The sequence below is a fragment of the Ailuropoda melanoleuca genome, chromosome 12 (genome assembly GCF_002007445.2).
Source record: "Ailuropoda melanoleuca isolate Jingjing chromosome 12, ASM200744v2, whole genome shotgun sequence".
NCBI classification, from domain to species: domain Eukaryota; kingdom Metazoa; phylum Chordata; class Mammalia; order Carnivora; family Ursidae; genus Ailuropoda; species Ailuropoda melanoleuca.
Window position 1 is genome coordinate 68,789,765 of NC_048229.1, and position 18,663 is coordinate 68,808,427.

General features: G+C 45.2%; 1 protein-coding gene and 1 long non-coding RNA gene across 11 annotated transcripts in view; both read left to right on the plus strand.

The window, feature by feature from the left end:
• The window catches only part of ST3GAL2 (ST3 beta-galactoside alpha-2,3-sialyltransferase 2), a 49,159-nt gene extending 39,860 nt beyond the window's left edge, over positions 1 to 9,299 (plus strand). For 3 of the 9 annotated variants that reach the window (XM_034638889.1, XM_034638890.1, XM_034638887.1), the window contains 5 exons: positions 291 to 470; positions 2,866 to 2,911; positions 3,214 to 3,333; positions 7,566 to 7,674; positions 8,414 to 9,299. In XM_034638889.1, coding sequence (XP_034494780.1) covers positions 291 to 470; positions 2,866 to 2,911; positions 3,214 to 3,333; positions 7,566 to 7,674; positions 8,414 to 8,511 — 553 coding nt within the window. In that variant the 3' untranslated portion in view covers positions 8,512 to 9,299. Of the gene's footprint in view, positions 1 to 290; positions 471 to 2,865; positions 2,912 to 3,213; positions 3,334 to 4,137; positions 6,637 to 7,565; positions 7,675 to 8,409 lie in introns of those variants that run through there. The other 6 variants (XR_857128.3, XR_002143056.2, XM_034638891.1 and 3 more) reach the window with 6 other exon arrangements.
• Positions 9,300 to 11,217: 1,918 nt separating this feature from the next.
• Positions 11,218 to 17,233, plus strand: LOC117795223. 2 transcript variants are annotated; one of them, XR_004619112.1, is made up of 2 exons: positions 11,218 to 13,250; positions 16,773 to 17,233. It is a non-coding gene; the product is annotated as an uncharacterized LOC117795223 (long non-coding RNA). The 2 variants fall into 2 exon arrangements; XR_004619113.1 differs by lacking the exon at positions 11,218 to 13,250 and adding an exon at positions 14,333 to 14,393.
• The last annotated feature ends 1,430 nt before the right edge of the window (positions 17,234 to 18,663 follow it).

Genomic DNA, 18,663 nt, shown 5'->3' on the forward strand with positions numbered 1-18,663 from the left:
CATGGCTCTGTGGCGTTCCATATATAAGTGTGCCAAAATGTACTGACCAGTTCTTTATTGTTACGTTGATTCTCCTTTTCATGACTGTAAAAAATAATGCAGTTACTGTCTCTGTACACATGTCTTTGCAGTTTTAGGCAACAATTTCTGTAGGATATCTAGAAATGGAGTGGCTGGGTCAAAGTATACACCCATTTACATTTTTGATGGCTAGCACCAAGTTGTCCTCTCAAAATCTTGTACCGGTTTCCATGGCGGCTGCTTCTCATGTCACCCTCTTGTCTCTGCAGGATGAATCAGGCGCCAACCGTGGGCTTTGAGCAGGATGTTGGCAGCCGAACCACCCACCATTTCATGTACCCTGAGAGCGCCAAGAACCTGCCCGCCAACGTCAGCTTTGTGCTCGTGCCCTTCAAAGCCCTGGACCTACTCTGGATTGCCAGCGCTTTGTCCACAGGCCAGATCCGATTGTAAGTCACTCTGCTGACTGGGAGTGGAATCTGGGGGACAGGAGCATTTTGATAGGACTCTTAGAATTCTTGTAACTGAATATTTTCACCAAGAGGGGCTGGTGAGGAGGGAGGCCATCGTAGGGAGGGCCCAAAATGGTGGGTTAGCTGAGGCCACAGCCCATTCGGTGTCACCTCCTGCATAGTGACAGCCAGCATACTGGTGGTAGAAAGGGGTCTCCTTTCCAGGAGGTGTCCTGACTGTGGGAACTCTGCCTTCTGAGAGTTTTCTTTAGAGGCAGTTGCTGGAACCTCGGGAAATTCCATTCGCCAAATATTTTTCTTTTTCTTTTAATTGAAGTATAGTTGACGCACATGTTACATTAGTTTCATCACCAAGTATTTTTTAACAGCTTTATTGAGGTATAATTCACATGCCATACAACTCACACATTTAAAGTATACACGTCAGTGGCTTTTATTAAATACAGTGTTGTGTAACCATCAGAATTTATTTTAGAACACCTTCATCTTCTTAACGATGATTAGGGGCGCCTGGGCGGCTCAGTTGGTTAAGCATCTGCCTTTGGCTCAGGTCATGATGCTAGGGTCCTGGGATCGAGCCCCACATCAGGCTCCTTGCACAATGGGGAATGTGCTTCTCCCTCTCCCTCTGCTGCTCCCCCTGTTTGTGCTCTTTCTTTCTCTCAAATAAATAAATAAAATCTTTTTAAAAAAAAAAGATGAAGATTTAAGATCTAAAGATACCTCTGTATCCCTTAGCCATCACCCTCACTCCCTCCATCCCTACCTTCCAGCCCTAGGCAACAACCACTAACCTGCTGTTTCACCGTGTGTGTGTGTGTGTGTGTGTGTGTGAAAATATATATAACATATAGGGCACTTGGCTGCCTCAGTTAGTGGAGCATGTGACTCTTGATCTCAGAGTTGTGAGTTCAAGCCCCATGTTGGGTGTAGAGATTACTTAAAAAGCAAAAATAAGTAAAAAATTAACTTCCTCAGGGCACTGCCCACATTCTCCACCAAAAATATAAATAAGCCAAAAAACTGTATATGACATAAAATGTATTTTAACCACATAGTTCAGTAGCATTAAGTACATTTACTTTGTTGTACAGAATCACCCTATCCATCTTCAGAACTTCTTCACAATTTCAGATGGAAATTGTATCCATTAAACAATAATTCCCCATTTCCCCCACTCCCTAGGCCCCTGATAACCACTAGTCTTTCTGTCTCTATGATTTCACTGTTGTCAGTACTTCATGTAAGTCGAATCAGAGTGTCCTTTTGTGTCTGGCTTATTTCACTTAGCATAATGTTTTCAAGGTTTATCCATGTTGTAGCACATACAGGATTTCATTCCTTTTAAAAGCTGGATAGTATTTCATTATATGGATATACCATATTTTATTTATCCATTAACCCATCAGTAGACAGTTAGGCTGTTTCCACCTTTTGCCTGCTCTCACCACATTTTTTTAAATCTTTTTTTATTTGTTAGAGAGAGCACAAGTGGGAGGGGAAGAGAGAGAGGGAGAGAGAAACTCAAGCAGACTCTGAGCTGAATGAGAACCTGACACAGGGCTCGATCTCACGACCCTGAGATCACAACCTGAGCTGAAACCAAGAGTCAGACATGTAACCAACTGAGCCACCCAGGCACTCCTGCCACCACTTTTTTCTTTTTTTTAAGATTTTATTTATTTGAGAGAGAGAGCATGAGCAGTGGCAGAGTTGGCAAGGGGAGGGAGGGACAAGCAAACTCCCTGCTGAGCACAAAGCCTGATGCAGGACTGGATCCCAGGATCCTAAGATCATGACCGGAGCCAAAGTCAGACACTCAACCAACCGAGCCACCCAGGCGCCCCACCACATATTTTTTAAACACAGAAATATAAGTTATAGTTTCTTAGACATTGTCTTGTGTTTGGGAGACATAAGGGCTAAAATAAGTGCCATTGAATTTAAGTCCCGTAATACTTAGAAAAGGAGTGTAGATTATAGGTGCCATGACTGGCTAACAGGAAGGAGGGATTTGTGCCAAATGTGAGAATAGTAATGAGAGGGTCATCTTGGGCAGAAGACACTGTGAAATGATTGGCTAAATCAAGTAGGGAGTTCACAGCTGAGTGTTGTGGAAAGAAAAGTTGGGGCTGGATAATGGAATGCCCCAGTGTTTGTCTAAAACATCCTCATTTTCTCCTGAAGGACATGGGCAGCCCCTGAAGGTTTCTGAGCAAGGTACTGCAGTGATGTGCTATGGGAAGCAGTCTGGAGGCAGGGGATCTGTTGTAAGGTTATCATCACTCAGGCCTGTGAGGGAAGAAAGGCATCTCTGGGCCTTTCTAGATCCCAAGGGCCATCTAAATATTATTTTTCTCTCTGCTTGAAGCACCTATGCGCCAGTGAAGTCCTTCCTTCGAGTGGACAAAGAAAAGGTAGGCTCTCTTCTCCTCCCCCTTCTTCATCCCCATCTCATTGGAAACAGTGCAGACTTGACTCACGGTGTGCCTGGTCTGGTGGCTCAGGTGTCCCCCAGTGCCCTTCCAGAACATTCAGAATACCCTCACCCCCCATCTGCTGGTATGCCTGACCCCCTCAGAGGCCATAGGAACCAGGGAACACAGACCAACAGGTCCACTGGCAAGCATGGAGGAACTGGCAGAAGCTGCTCAGAGCCTGACCTGAGTCTCCAGGCCCCCAAAGCCCCTCATGTGTCTGTTCCCTTTTCTCCTCCCAGGTTCAGATCTACAACCCAGCCTTCTTCAAGTACATCCACGACCGGTGGACAGAGCATCACGGGCGGTACCCTTCCACAGGGATGCTGGTGCTCTTCTTTGCCCTGCATGTGTGTGATGAGGTGGGTAGCCCAGTGTGAGGGGTATAATAGGGATACCCATGGAGCAGAGGGAGCCTTCTTACTGCTTAGCAGAGCAAGAGGAATGCGTTTTTGTAGGCAGAAACCAAGTGGCTCTGATTTCCCCCCATTTCTAGGCTGTAAAGTATACATCTTCATTTCCCAAAGTCATTATGTTCATGATTTTACCAAATCTGAAATCACTTCAGTGAAGTTAAATTTATTTAAAAAATAGACTCCTACCACCATAATTGGTTATTACTAGCCACAAAGAAAAAAAATCAAAAATATAAAAAGAAACGATGTAGTTAAGTTCCAGCGGATGGTCTTCTCCCACAGCTGTGGGCCCCAGGCCTGCTGTGTGTGTTAGCCCTGGAGGCCAGTCGTTCAAGGGGCCGCTTCTCACTAGCAACGGGGCTGCTGTGCCATGCTCAGCAGCGCTCACGCCCAGCACACCCACTTCTACCAGTAAATTCAATGTGTGGAATACTGAAAAGTGTTCATTACAAAACGGCAACAGCCACAAAACCAAAACCAGAAAGGACGTTAGCAAGGTTGGAAAGCTGTCCTAGCCCTAGACTGAGGCGCCCTGCTGCAGGGAGACGGGTGTCGGAACCGAAAGGGAGCAGCAGTGTCCCCTGGGCAGTGTCCTCACTTCAGGCCTCGGCGTCCCGTCTTCCCGGTGCCTCCCGCGCTCTGCGAACCGGCTGCCGTCGGGTCGCCACGGCCCCTTTGTCCTAGCCCACCACCGACCCGAGGCTCTCCCGGTCCCCGACGCGGGGTGACGTGCGCCGCCCTCCCCTGCAGGTGAACGTGTACGGGTTCGGGGCCGACAGCCGGGGCAACTGGCACCACTACTGGGAGAATAACCGGTACGCGGGCGAGTTTCGGAAGACGGGAGTGCACGACGCCGACTTCGAGGCCCACATCATCGACATGCTGGCCAAGGCCAGCAAGATCGAGGTCTACCGAGGCAACTGAACCCGGCCTCGCCGCGACCCTTCCGGCCCAGCCGCGAGGCGGCGGCGCGCGCTCCCAGCCGGGACTTCGAGCCAGCCGGAGGGCGGTGGCCTCGGCGAGGGCGCGGCGTCCCGTTGGGCGTTTCCAGGCCTTGGGAGCAACGCCAGGCCGCGGTCTGGACCAATCATGCTGCAAGTACAGCAAGCGCCGGCTGTTTCCCACCAATCAGGAGACTCTGGGGGCTGGCCCGGGCCTGGCACCCAATCAGCGCTGCAGTCGGAGCGGAGGCTCTTTCTCCCAACCAATCATGCGACTCAAGGAGAACTTCCGGCGCTCGGTCCCGTCTCCTCCAATCAATGGCCTTCGGAGGCGGGCGGGCGGCCGCTGAATCCCCACTCCCCTATGCTTTGGGTAGGATTTTATTTCATGCTTTTTAAGGAGTAGTGTGGTTGGTTCCGGCCTCAGTGAAGTACTTTCCTCAGGCTCTGCAGGAGGAGTGTCAGTTGCCTGTCGGCCTTATTTGGCCGGGGGAACCGAAGAAGAAACGGTGGGGAAGGTGCGGGGTGGCGGCGGCTGGTCTTCCCTTTGGTGGGGGGTCCCTCGTGACCTCGGAGTGGGCTGAAGGGAGTTGGCCGTTCCTTTCTGGTGGTCTAGGGAAGATCAGGTGGTTTCCAGGGAGCGCGCTTTCGTCCCAGGGGAAAAGCTAGAGCCCTCTCAAACCTCTTCAGGCCTCAGAGAATTTTGGACCCCATATTTACTTTATCTGTCAGGCCTAGATGGGTGAGTGTAAACCCACCAAAGAAATGCAGTGACGTGTGGGTCCCCTCATCCTCCCTTCTCCCTATCCCCACCTTTGGCCACCCTATGGAATGGCCTTTCTGACCAGGGCATTGAGCATCTCACCAGAAAATGAGAACTGTATTCACCCCTTTGCTGGGGGCGGGGGGGGAATTCGCCTAGAGCCTAACTGTGGAACACGAGTGTAAGGAAAGGGCAGGGGACAAGGAAGCCCCGTCACTTCAGATGTAAGGTGCTTCTCACTCTCGTGTACTCTCGGCCCCTTACTGTTTACCCACAACATTTTTAGTGTCTCTCCTTTGGCCCTGGGCCTCCTCACCAGCCTACTTGTCCTGCGGGAAAAAAAAATCAAAACTTGCCCTGGTATTGGGGGGGCACTGCTGCTTCTCCACTTCCTACCCCCTCTCGCGTGTCTTTGGCCGGCTCTAGGGAGAGGAGGCAACACGGGAAAGAAGGCTGGAGATGGGGAGCCCAGCTGCCTGGCGCATGCACCTTTTTCCTTCACCCATCACCCCAAAGAGGAGTACGAAACCTCTTGCTTGAGGGTGAAATTTGCTTTGGTCTCCTAATTTAATTAACTTGAGGTTACCAGGGATGGCTGACCAACAAAGATTCTTTTAAAATTCTAAGCTGGCCATGCAAATAGCTGGGATCCTAGCTGGGGAGGAGTAGACTTGCCTGCCTGCATGCCTCCTCTCCTGCCCATGCATCCCCTCCCCTGTGCTCGCTTCCTGCCTCCTCTCTCTAACCCATTTTCCATTTCCAGCTCTAGAAGAGCAGGGATGCTAACAAGCAGGGGTTACAACTGGAAGTTACTTGCATGACTGAACCCAGCTTAAGTCCCTAGAGGAAGCTGCTGATGGTATTCTCACCCTTCGAGGTTGGGGAGGTTTCGGAGGGGGGAAAGGGCTTCTGTGAAGCTTCCAAACCACTATTCGGATCCCCCTTCCCAACAGGTGAGGAACACAAATACCACCCTTTATCTTAGTGAGTTGATACCATCAAGCAGCCTCCTGTCCATTGGTGTAGTTCCTGCAGCTGGCTGGGGGAACAGTAACACAGGGGAGTATAGTAGAGGATTGGGGCAGGGCATTGGGCACCCCTAAAGTTAATATATTGAGAACTTAGCTTGAGTCTGTTTCTTCCCAATTCCAAAAGTAGGATGAGTAAAGAGTGAGGGTGGATTTGGGGGTCCTATAGTGGAATGTCTCTCTCAGCACCTCCCCCACCATTTTAGAGAGTCAAGGCACCAGCCATTCTTGCCAGTCTCATCTCAGTGCTTCCTGAAGAGGCTGTTCAGAGTGTTTAGAAGATGAAAAACAATGCAATTATGCCAAACAGTATTGAGCAGAATAATTTATTTCCTTTCGTTCCTTTCTCTTCTTTTTGTTTTGTTTAAAACATTAATAAATCCCCTTTCTGGAAGAGGTAGGTCCCAGCATCCAGCCCAGATCTCCTTTTCTGCAATAGTTATTTAAACAAATGTTTTTTTTTTTTAATTTTCTTCCCTTTCTCTCTCTTTCTGAATTAAAAAGAACAAAAAAATTATATAGTCATTTGTCTATTCCGAAATGGGTCCGATCGTGGAAAGAAGGCATATCTGTCACTGGGGAGCTGTGACTGAGTAATGACTAAGAACATCGGGTGGAATGTACGAAGGAGGAAGAGAATGATTCCCAGACACCCGCCCCTTCTACATGAAGTCTCCCACCCCTAGACTGCCAGAGATGCCCTCTGAAATGGTGGTTCTTCATCACTGTCTTTTGGGGCATCTGAATGGATCAGCAGGGCAGGGGCCCCATAGCATGCACACCCAGCAGGCATCAGGATGGGGCTTTTCCCCCTACATTTCCAGGTTCTGCGGATGCTGTAGGTGTGGGTTGGCAGGAAATGAACAGAACGGTAGGAGCAGGAGCCACAGGCTTCTGAGGCACCTCCTAATACCATTTCCTTGGACTCTCTTCATCCCTTCAGCCTACTTCCATTGTGCAATGGAATGCCTCTGAACATCCAATTTTACAGTTCGGTGGATCATATAATATGGATCTCACAACAGATAGCTTAGAGTCTAAAGTCACTTGGTGTCCTGCAGTTCAGTTTGTGCCAATGCCCAAGAGCAAGCCAGGAGTTGCTTTTCAGATGGAGAATACTTTTTGGTGGAGGGAGGTATTGGTCTTTTTCTAAAACCCTAGAACCTGGGGCTGTAATTCTCTTATTTGGAGTTTTCAGAGACTTCACACATCTCTGTTTACCACAGATGCTCAAATAACATTTGGTTGGCTGAGCCCCAAGGCCTGGTGACAGGACAGTACACGTACAGCCTAGAGTGCTGAGAACCATTTCTTGTCTGCGTCCCACTCAGCTGCCTTATAGGTCACTATAATTGGTTGGAACTGCACTCCCAAACATTGTACCTGTTGTGTCCAGAATCAAGAGTCCCACCAAATTGTGTATCCTTTTTTTCCATGTTGGCCAAGAACTGTGTTGCTCTGATCCCACAAAGATACCACATCTGGAACCACAGGTTACCAGTACCATTCGATTGCATTTGCAATAAGCTACTATCAATTTCTAAGACTCAAGATGGTGAGTAATGGGATGAGGAAGAAATCACCCACCCCTGTATAACTTAAGTTTGATGGCAGCACCAGTCTACAGATCCTGCCAGAGTGTGGGTTTTGTTTTTTTGTTTTTGTTTTTTTTTCTTTTGACTTACTATCTTGAAGATAGTTCCAGGGACTTTTGTTGGCCCATCCTTCATAATCACCCTCATTCCATGGGTCAGGTTATCAATATGGGGATTTTGGTGGGTAGTAATGTCTTGCTTTCCTTTTAGGACTGAGGAAATTACAGGCATGACTAATATTTTTGCACTTTGCAGATAGTGAGCGTTTTTGTTTTGTTTTTACAAATTGAAGTTTTGTGGCAACCCTGTGGCGAGCAAGTCTGTCTGTGCCATTTTTCCAACAGTGTTTGCTCACTTTGTGTCTCTGCCACATTTTGGCAATTCTCACAGTATTTCAGATTTTTTCATTATATTTGGCATAGTAATCAGTGATCAATGATTACAGCTTGCTGAAACCTCAGAAGATGGTTAGCATTTTTTAGCAATAAAGTATTTTTAATTAAGGCATATGACAGTTTTATACATAATACTACTGCACACTTAATAAACTGTAGTATAGTGTAAGTATAACGTACGTACTAGGAAACCAGACAATTCTGTAGACTTGCTTTATTGTGCTATTCACTTTATTGCTGTGGTCTGGAAGGTAACCTGCAATATCTCAGAAGTATGTCTGTACCCTTTTTTTTTTTAAGGTAGGCTCCACACCCAGTGTGGAGCCCAACGTGGGGCTTGAAATCATGACCAGGAGATCAAGACCTGAGCTGAGATCAAGGGTCAGATGCTTAACCAACTGAGCCACCCAGGCACCCCAAGTATGCTTATACCTTAAAATGGGTCTCTGGTCTCCTTGGACCCGCCATTAAACGGACTTTGATCAGAGCTTCATCGGTCATTTGCTGTAATAAGCCCCGACTCTTTTGGGTGGACAACTTTGGTGTTCAGATGTCAGAGCTAGTATCTGATAATTCCTGAAGCTCTGGGTATTTCCCTTTCCCTAGTGCACTGTCAGTTCAGAAAATGGGTCCCTCTGGAGAGGCTTGGGGAAGATTCGTGCTATACACCTGAGCTATGTCAGAGAGTCACTTCTCAAAGGACCCTGGGATCCCGTTGAAAAAGTGGTTCCATGTGTGCCCTGACTTCGGTCTGGGAACTGGGTGAGAAGCTGTGAATCCCCATCACTGTGACTCAGTTTTCTCAGTGCTCCTCAAATTCGTCCTCCCATGCGCAATAAGCAGAAGCTTAGGAGGCTGCCTAACATCTATGCCATTTCTAGAGACCCTAATGGTCCATTAACTTATCCAAATCCTTGTAGGTCAAAACTCCAGTTAACCATACTGTGGTTTGTTGTGGTGAATGTACCTACCATCTCAAGTAGTTAGGCACTAGTTAGACACGTCTTTTTGGCCTTTATCATGTTGGGATCACATTATTCTCTGACTTACACATGACAGCCACCACAGAGTTCCTCAAAGATGTTGGTGTACCGATCACTACTGAGTTTTTTAAATTAAGTTTTTAAACTATTTTTATCGTGGGATTAAACTTCTATGCAGAAAAGAGCATAAAGATAAATGTACAAAAATAGATCATGAGTTATTTTTTAAAAGCTCCGTAATGGAAATTTACTTGGCAAAGCAAAGATAGGATAATATTATCTAGAATAAATATATTTATAGATATATAGATAGATTTCTGTGGTAAAGGAAAAGCAATTCCCACTGCCATTCGGTTATTGAAATGGACTAAAGAAAAGGAGAAAAGAGGTGGTAGAGCACGTTATATGGAAGAATTAGAAAAAAAAGAATGTTATTTATTTTTCCAGGTTCACTGAGATATAATGGACATATAACATTGTGTAAGTATATAAGGTATACAACATAGTGCTTTTATATGTGTATGTATTACAAAATGATTACCACAATAAGGTTAGTTCACCATCTTGTATCACTAAAATTTTGTGTGTGTGTGGTAAGAACTTTTAAAATCTACTCTTAGCAAGTTTCAAACATACGATATTGTCAACTACAGTCACCATGCTGTACATTACATCCCCACAACTTATCTTATAACTAGAAGTTTATAGCTTTTGACCATTTTCACCCCCCATCCCCACTCCCAGCAACCACCAATCTGCTGTTTCTATGAGTTTGTTTTTTCAAGATTCCACCTATTAAAAAAAAAGAAAAGAAAAGAAAAAAGATCCCATCCAAAGTGAGATCATATAATATTTCTGTCTTATTTCACTTAGCATAATGCCCTCAGGGTCCATCCATGTCATTACAAGTGGCACGATTTCCTTTTTTATGACTAACTCATACTCTATTGTATACACCCACACCTATACCCACACACCACACCACATTTTCTTTCTTTATCCATTGATAGGCACTTGGGTTGTTTCCATGTCTTGGCTGTTGTAGGTAGTGCTGCATTGAACATGAAGTGGAGATAGCTCTTTAAGACCATGATTTCATTTCCTTCAGATAAATACCCTGAAGTGGAATTACTGGGTTACAGAATAGTTTTGTTTTTTTTTTTAAGATTTTATTTATTTATTTGAGAGAGAGAGAGAGTGAGAGATAGCATGAAATGGGGGAGGGACAGAGGGAGCAGCAGACTCCCTGCTGAGTGAGGAGCCAGATGCTGACTCAATCCTGGGTCTCCTGGATCATGATCTGAGCCCAAGGCAGTCGCTTAACCAACTGAGCCACCCAGACACCCCTATAGAATAGTTCTTTATTCACAGGCAAAAGAATGAAGCTCGGTTGATCCCTGTCTTCTATCACTCATGAAAATTAACTCCAGATAGATTAAGGACTTAAATGTAAGATCTGAAACCATAAAACTCCTAGAAGAAAACATAGGGAAAAAGCTCCTTGACGTTGATTTTGCCAACGATTTTATGGATATGATGTTGAAGGCACAAGCAACAAAAGCAAAACAAGTGTGACTACATCAAACTACAAAGCTTCTGCACAGCAAAAACAACAAAAAAAATCAGCAAGATGATAAAGCAACCTCCAGAATGGAAGAAAATATTTTCAAACCACATACCTGATAAGGGGCTAATATCCAAAATATATAAGGAACGTCTACAACTCGATACCAAATAGAGATAGATAGATAGATAGATAGATAGATAGATAGATAGATAGATAGATAGATGATAGATAGATAGATAGACTGACTGTTTAAAAAGTGGGCAGAGGATCTGAATAGACAATTTTCCAAAGAAGATATTCAGATGGCTAACAGGTACATAAAAAGGTGCTCAACACCACTAATCCTCAGGGAAATGCAAATCAAAATGAGTTATCACCTCACACCTGTTAGGGTGGCTGTTGTAGAAAAGATGAGAGAGGGGAGCCTGAGTGGCTCAGTCGGTGAAGTGGCCAGTTAAGCGCCCAACTCTCGGTTTCAGCTCAGGTCATGATCTCCTGGGTTGTGAGATTGAGCTCCGCATCAGTCAGTCAGGCTCCCCCGCTCAGCGGAGAGTCTGCTTGAAGATTCTCTGCCTTTGCCCCTCCCCCCCAAATAAAGAGATAAATCTTAAAAAAAAAAAAAAAGAGAGAGAGAGAGAGAGAGAGAAGTGCTGGTGAGGATGAGGGGAAAAGGGAGGCCTCGTGGTGGGAAGGTAAATGGGTGCAGCCAGTAAGGAAACCAGTGTGGAGGCTCCTTAACTCAGTTATTTTCAGATGAACACTCATTGCTGCCACCCAGGCTGTGGGAGTAGTCCAGAGGCCTCCCCACTCCATCTTCCCTGCCACACACAAACCCCTTCCTTCCTCTGAGGGTGACCACTACCCTGATGTTCCCATGGCCACCAGAGTCTATTTCTGGATACTCTATTCTGTTTGATTAGGCTGGTTGCCTAGACCTGAGTCCATATGGAAATGTGGTTAATAGTAAAGATGGCCTCACAAATCACTTAGGAAAAGAGGGAGGTTTAAGTAAATTTTATTGGGACAACTAGATAACCATTTGGAAAAAGATAAAATTACATCTGTACCTTAAACCATTCACCAAAATGCCAAGTGAATCAGAACTAAATGTAAAGAATAAAACGCTAAAAGTGGTGGCTCTTTGATATATTCAAACATTATATTATATATATATATATATATAAAATATATATAATCTTAATATATATATATATAACATATATTTCAGCTTTGTAGCTAGTTTTTGGATTGGGATTTTTTTCATGCTCTGTATCGTACCCTGTATTGCTAAATATGGGAGATTTCTCATCCTGTTTGTGTGTATGTTCCAAACATTGTTAAATTCCTTTTCTACTGATATAATTGCCCCCATTTCATTTGTCCATGGGAGTTGATCCCTTTTTCATTCCTTCCCTGTAGATCAGAGGGGTTGTGGGACGGAAAGTTCAGTATGCTTGATGTTTACTCATGTACTTAGTAGACACCTTTTGCCTCCTTGGTTTCCCTCTGTCTCCACAGAGTAGGTTTTTTTGTGGTTGCTTATTGAACCCCTCTCTGTCATGATGGAGGCTTTTAAATAATTGGGAATTGAAAATTGTTTTCTCTTCTGAAATAGTGGATCAAGAAACTGCTTGGGAACTTTGTGTATATGGATGGGGCTTACCTGCTATTCAGGTTGGCATTAGGGTGGCTGGACAGGGAACCAGCCATTCCATGGCGAGGAGGGGTAAGGATGAGCTAGTTTATGTTACAGTAACAAACACCCCTGAAACTCCCAGTGGCTCAGAACAGCAATGTTTATTTCTCACTCAAGCCACATTTCCATCCTGGGGCTCTCTGCTTCTCATGGTCACTCGAGGATCCAGACTGGTAGGGGTATACCATCTGTGATGGATCTGGGGTCTCAGGGGCAGGGAAAAGAGAATCTGGTGAACCACATACTGGCTCTCAAGACGTACACATTTCCTTGATGCTAAAGAAGTCCCATGGCCATGCCTGAGTTTAGCAGAGATGTGTAACCCTTCTCTGGGTGAAGCCCCATGTTTGGATGAGCAGTAACACCGTCTATGACACAGAGGGCTCTTTGGAGAGAAGTGCCTGGATTGATGGCCTCGGCAGGGGTGGATGGATGCCAGGGAAGGGAATGAAGGGGTTAAGGATTTTCCCCCATCACACAAACAGCTGGAGGCTGCCTTCAGCAGGCATGGGGCTGCTTCTGGTGACACGTTTGGCAAGGTTAGGAAACCTCTCTCCCTGCTAGGTGAGGGAAAAGATCAGATCCTAAACCTGTATTTTTAAAAATTAAAATATTCTTTTCTGAGTGTGATTTTAGAATCAGTGCCCCTTCTCACTACCCTTCCAGAAAAATCACAGCTTCCGCAGCAAGTCTATGCCTGGATGACAACTAACCCATGAAACTGCAAGAAGATGCCCCCTCTTCCCATTCTTGCTGAACCATGGGTATTAGGACCAGCCTGTTCCTCTGAGAATATAGAAGCAACACCTTTCATCTAACAACTGTTTCCGTTCTGGAGAATAATACAGGCTCTTTCTGGCAGCATGGCTTCTCTCCAGGGAGAAGGCTTGGTGAGGTAGAGCGAACATATGGTGTCTGCATTCAGAGGGAGCTGAGTTTAATCCTCTCTTTGCTATACTCTTTCTTTCTTAAATTAAAAAAATAACATTACAAAAATAATTCAAGAAATTCGTAAACATATAAAGTAAAACATGGAAAGCCTTCCTGCAATATTTCATTTATAACTGTCATAAAATGGGGAAAGGAAATCATAGAAGGAACTCTGCCCCCTTCGGACCACTTATCTTGTCTCCCAGGCTTTGTCTCCACAGCTCTTCCTGTGAAACCTGTTTCCATGAACCACCACACTAAAGACCATTCAAGGGAAGGGTCTGGAATCTCAGCTTTCTTTGCTATGAAGGATAACTAAACTTTAAGACTTGAGCATACTTAAAAACGTTTTTTGAAATATCAGAGTCACCTTAACCAAGTCATCAAAATTAACGTCACCAGTCTATAGTTATATACATGATTAAATAATTTAATAAATGGGAAAGAGACAACTCTCCCACATAGAAGAATTCCAAATAATTTATGTAACTACTCTGCCCTCAAGGAGTGGGGAGCATGGTTCCCCACACCTCAGATGTGTATGGTGACTTCCTTTCAGAGGAAGGTATGGAAAGGGAGAAGAATGTAATTTTACAGTGGAAAACCTGACAAACAGTACATCTACCAGGTCATGACTGATGTCATGATTTTATGTGCATTTGATATGATGTGATGAAAATGAAAATTTACCTCTGTGGTCCTCCTTTATTTATTTTTATTTACTTATTTGAAAGAGTAGGGAGGCAGAGAGAGAGAGAGGGATATCCTCAGACTCCCCGCAGAGCCTGGAGCCCAATGAGATGTGGGGTTAGATGAAGGGCTCCATCCCAGGACCCTGAGATCATAACCCAACTCAAAACCAAGAGTTGGACACACAACTGACTGAGCTACCCAGGTGCCCCAATTTATTTTTTTTAAAGGTTGTATTTTATTTTTTTAAAGATTTATTTATGTGACAGAGAGACAGCCAGCAAGAGAGGGAACACAGCAGGGGAGTGGGAGAGGAAGAAGCAGGCTCCGGTTGTGGGACTCGATCCCGGAACGCCAGGATCACGCCCTGAGCCAAAGGCAGACGCTTAACGACTACGCTACCCAGGCGCCCCTAAAGGTTGTATTTTTAAGTAATTCTACACCGAACACAGGGCTCAAACTCACAGTCGTGAGTCAAGAGTCGTATTATCTACTGACTGAGCCAGCCAGGCACCCTCAAGAGTATAATTAGGATTTTATCATTTTATTTTTTTAAAAGATTATATTTCAGAGAGAGAGCACAAGCGGGGGGGGCAGCACAGGGAGAAGCAGACTCCCCACTGAGCAGGGACCCCCCCCCCCTCAGGATCATAACCTGAGCTGAAGGCAGATGCTTAACCAACTAAGCCACCCAGGTGCCCCTAATTAGGATTTTAATCTAGGATTCCCATTTATTGACTTAATCTCAATGACTACCTTCCTCTTTTCTAAAATTTCTAATATTATTGTTTTATTTCTATTTTATGCTGATGAATTGTCTAAAAACAAAACCCTGATTTGTAGTTTGCAAACTTCATGGTAAACACTCCCAGCACTGCCAGTTTCCAGTTTCCAGTCACTAACAGGCAGCTCGTGTTGAGTTTCAGGACACCACAGTTTTTGTCTAAATTTATTTAATAATTTCGTGCTCTTTTGTAGTGAAATGCATTTTTTTCTTTAAGCATCCAAACATACTTAAAGTCTTTTATTAGGCCATTCCATAAAAGTAGTTTTATCTGGGGTGAATTTGATTTTTGTTTGCACTCTTTCTTAGCATAGATTTCTTCCTGCTGACAATCCACAGGTGGGTTTAGCAGTTGGCTCCATCCAGCTCCTGCCCTTTTGGCTTTTATTCTAGAACTAGGTCTGCTGACATTCAGTAATCTGGGAACATCACAGAGCAGGCAGAGTCAACAGGATTGTGCCAACTGCCTGTTTTAAGAGGGGGTGGGTGGTCCAAGTCCTCCCACCGCCTTCATGGGTCTGGCTAGGTCTTAATAAAAGCCTCACATCCAGCCAGTGTGCTGGTCATTCCAGGCCGGCTCCCTCCCAGCAGCGAGCCTGGCTTTGGTTCCGGTCTTGTATGTGATGCTTCCACTGCCCTCTACTCCACAGGACCTAAGAGCCGGTAGCTACTCTGGTTCTGAACTGGAGCCCAGCAAGCTTTTGGCTTCAGCCCTGCCTGACCACTTTGCATTTTTACTCCAATGCTCGTCCAAAGAAATATTCACCTTGTTTTTGGGTCAGGCAGGGTGTTTTCTGGTTTTTACCTTTTCTTTTTTTTTAAAAGATTTTTTAAAATTTATTTGACAGAGATAGAGACAGACAGCCAGCGAAGAGAGAGGGAACAGAAGCAGGGGGACTGGGAGAGGAAGAAGCAGGCTCACAGCGGAGGAGCCTGATGTGGGGCTCAATCCCAGAACGCCGGGATCACGCCCTGAGCCAAAGGCAGACGCTTAACCACTGTGCCACCCAGGCGCCCCTGGTTTTTACCTTTTCTGTATCACTGTTGTTTTGGGGTCAAAGTGGGTATCACTTAACTGGAACGCTGGTACCCCACCTGGCCTCCTCCCCTCTTCTTCCCTTGCCCCGTCTCCCTTGAGTACTCTTCCCCTCTCCTTTTGTCCCGTCTCTCTGCAATCTGGCCCCCCTCCTTGCTGACCTTTCTTCTCCAAACCCCTCTCAACCTCCAGCTTGCATCCACCCCTCACACACTTGCAGGCACTCTCTTGCACCTGGCGACACCTGCAGGGACACCTAGCCTTTCATTCACTCACATCCGTTTCCAGTAGACCCTTTGTATTCTCACTCCCTAAGGGGCATGGACTCCAGCCCACACCCACAGCTCTGCCACCCACTCACTCTCGACAACCGACAACCATAATAATCACCTGCAGCAAATAACCAGGGAGAAACATTTAAAGATCTACAAGAACTTAGAAAATTTACTCCCCAAGAATTGCCACTGTAGGAAACATGAATAGATAATTTATAATACTGGGATGAGTACAGGATAAATTGGGGTTTATGATACTGGGATGAATAAAACTTTTCTAGCCATGACATAAATCCAGATTTCTTAAAAATGAAATCTGAGTAACATTAAAATTAAACTTTCATGTAATATTATGAAAAATGAGTTTGTAAAGACAAACTAGGAAAACACCCACCACTCAAGATAAAGTCTAATTTCCTCAAAATAGCAGTGGCTTAAAACCACTAAGGACTCACAATCCAATAGTAAAATGATGAGGCAAGAATGGGCAGCACCCCAAAAGACAAAATACAAATATCCAATAAACTGAAAACTTGCCAAAGCTCACTCAATACAAAACAAAATGCAATGATGCCATTTATTTTTTGCTACTCAAACTGGCAAATTTGTCAAAATCGATAAAGTGAGGATTGGCAAGCAGGAAAGAAAATAGGTATTTTTCTATCACTACAATAATATAAATTGGTAAAACCTTTTTGGCAGGGTAGATTGGGACTGGATTAAAATCGTCAAGGTCTCCACTCTCTGACCCAGCACCTGTACTTCCAGGAACAGTTCCTACAGCGACTTTCACGGGGCAGAGGTGAGTGAGGCTGCGCGCCGTGGCACCGCGGCCCCCCCCCGATGCCATTGTCAAGAGTGAGGGGCGCCTGTGTGCTGGGCATATCACATGTGCAAGATAGGCTGCGAGTGAAGAGCCCGAATAGAATGTTCACATTTTTGTAAAAAAGTGGGTATGTAAACAGAAGGAAATATATCAAATGTTCACCAAAGTGCTAGCAGTGGTGATTCCAGAGAAGTGGGGATAGAACGTGCTTGCACCTTATATATGTACACACACACACACCTTTTTAAATGAGCATATATTAGTCTAATTAGCAGAAAAATACAAATAAAAACGAATCATGATTAGTAAAGCCTTTCATAATCACTTTAAAATTTCTGAACATAATGAATGATGGGTATAGCTCGAATTTATCTGTCCTTATTCATATAGATAACCTATGAATTAAAGTAACCAACAGGTCCACTATTACAGATAAAGAGCACTATCAGAGTTTCCCTTGGTCATAACTTCCTTTCCAAACTCTGCTGCTCGCATCCGGGCACAGTGTGACACCCCATGGCTAAGAACCAACTCACTAGGCCAGGTGTGTGTCAGAAACTCACCTGGTGTCTCCTAGCTGCCATGACTACCAGAGCCTGAGCAGACACAGCAACTGCAGGAACAGGAAGGCCCAGATTCTCAGAGGATTCATCTACCCTTGCCAGACCAATCCCTCTGAAGATTAACGGACTTCAGTGTTTCTCTCCAAATCGGAAGTTTACAAAACTAGCCAAGTTGCTCACCCAGAGGGAAACAGGGATATCCTCTGGCACAGGAACAGAGGTAAAAGGGATCAGCTAGAACATTTCTAAATTTAGAAGGAAGATGGCCCCAAGGGCCGGAGACATTGGTGGCAGGTCTCCGGTCAGGGACTAAGAAGAGGGAGAGCTCACAGGTCTCTCTGCTGCTGCTCCCCACATGTCATCCGTCCAGTGGAGCTCACAAGCCTGTCTGTGGAGCCTCTCCAGCTCTCTACATCTACCATTTCTGCAGGGGCTGGAGATCACTCCTAACACCCCAGCAAGAAAACAAGCAGGGGATCCTAGGCTCAGCGATTACCCATAGTGACCAGATTATTATAAAGATGGGGAAAAAACATGGCCTTAAAAGGGGGGGGGGTTGGGGGGAGGAGGGGGAGGAAAGCTTTGATATGACCCAGATACAGTATTAATTACATTGTATGGATTATCTCACTTATTTAATAGCCCTCTGTGGTAGGTTCTGAGAGGCATTTTTGCAGAACGGTTAAGAATGGAACCTTGGCCATGTACCTGGACATCTCTCCAACTGTGTTGCCTCCAACACGCTTATTCCTTGTTCATGCACTGGCTCACCCGGACCGGGTCCCTCCCCCATTTCCTTTTTTTTTTTTTTTTTAAGAGGTAAATTTCTGTGTATTCACGCCTAATCTTCAGAAGTTGTGTAAACAATTTTTTTTACCTTCCCCCATCATTTGCACAATTTTTGTCTAGTCCAAACGTAATTTAAAATGAGGTAGGTAGTTTCTCTCTCCTCTGCCTTTGTCTTTGTGGTGACTGTCAAGGCCTGTGCTGTGGAAGCACTGGTCTCCTGTGCAGGTGGAGTGCCAGGGGTGGGCACTGGTGACTGGTGGAGTGTCTCAGTTGGCTATTTTCTCAATCTCGTCCAAATCATCCGTGTCCAGTCTTTCTATTTTCTTATCTGGGGAGAAAAATGAGAACTCAAAGAGAAATCAACGTGGGGCTACCATGGAGACACACACCTAGGGAAGGGACAGCACGTCAGGGA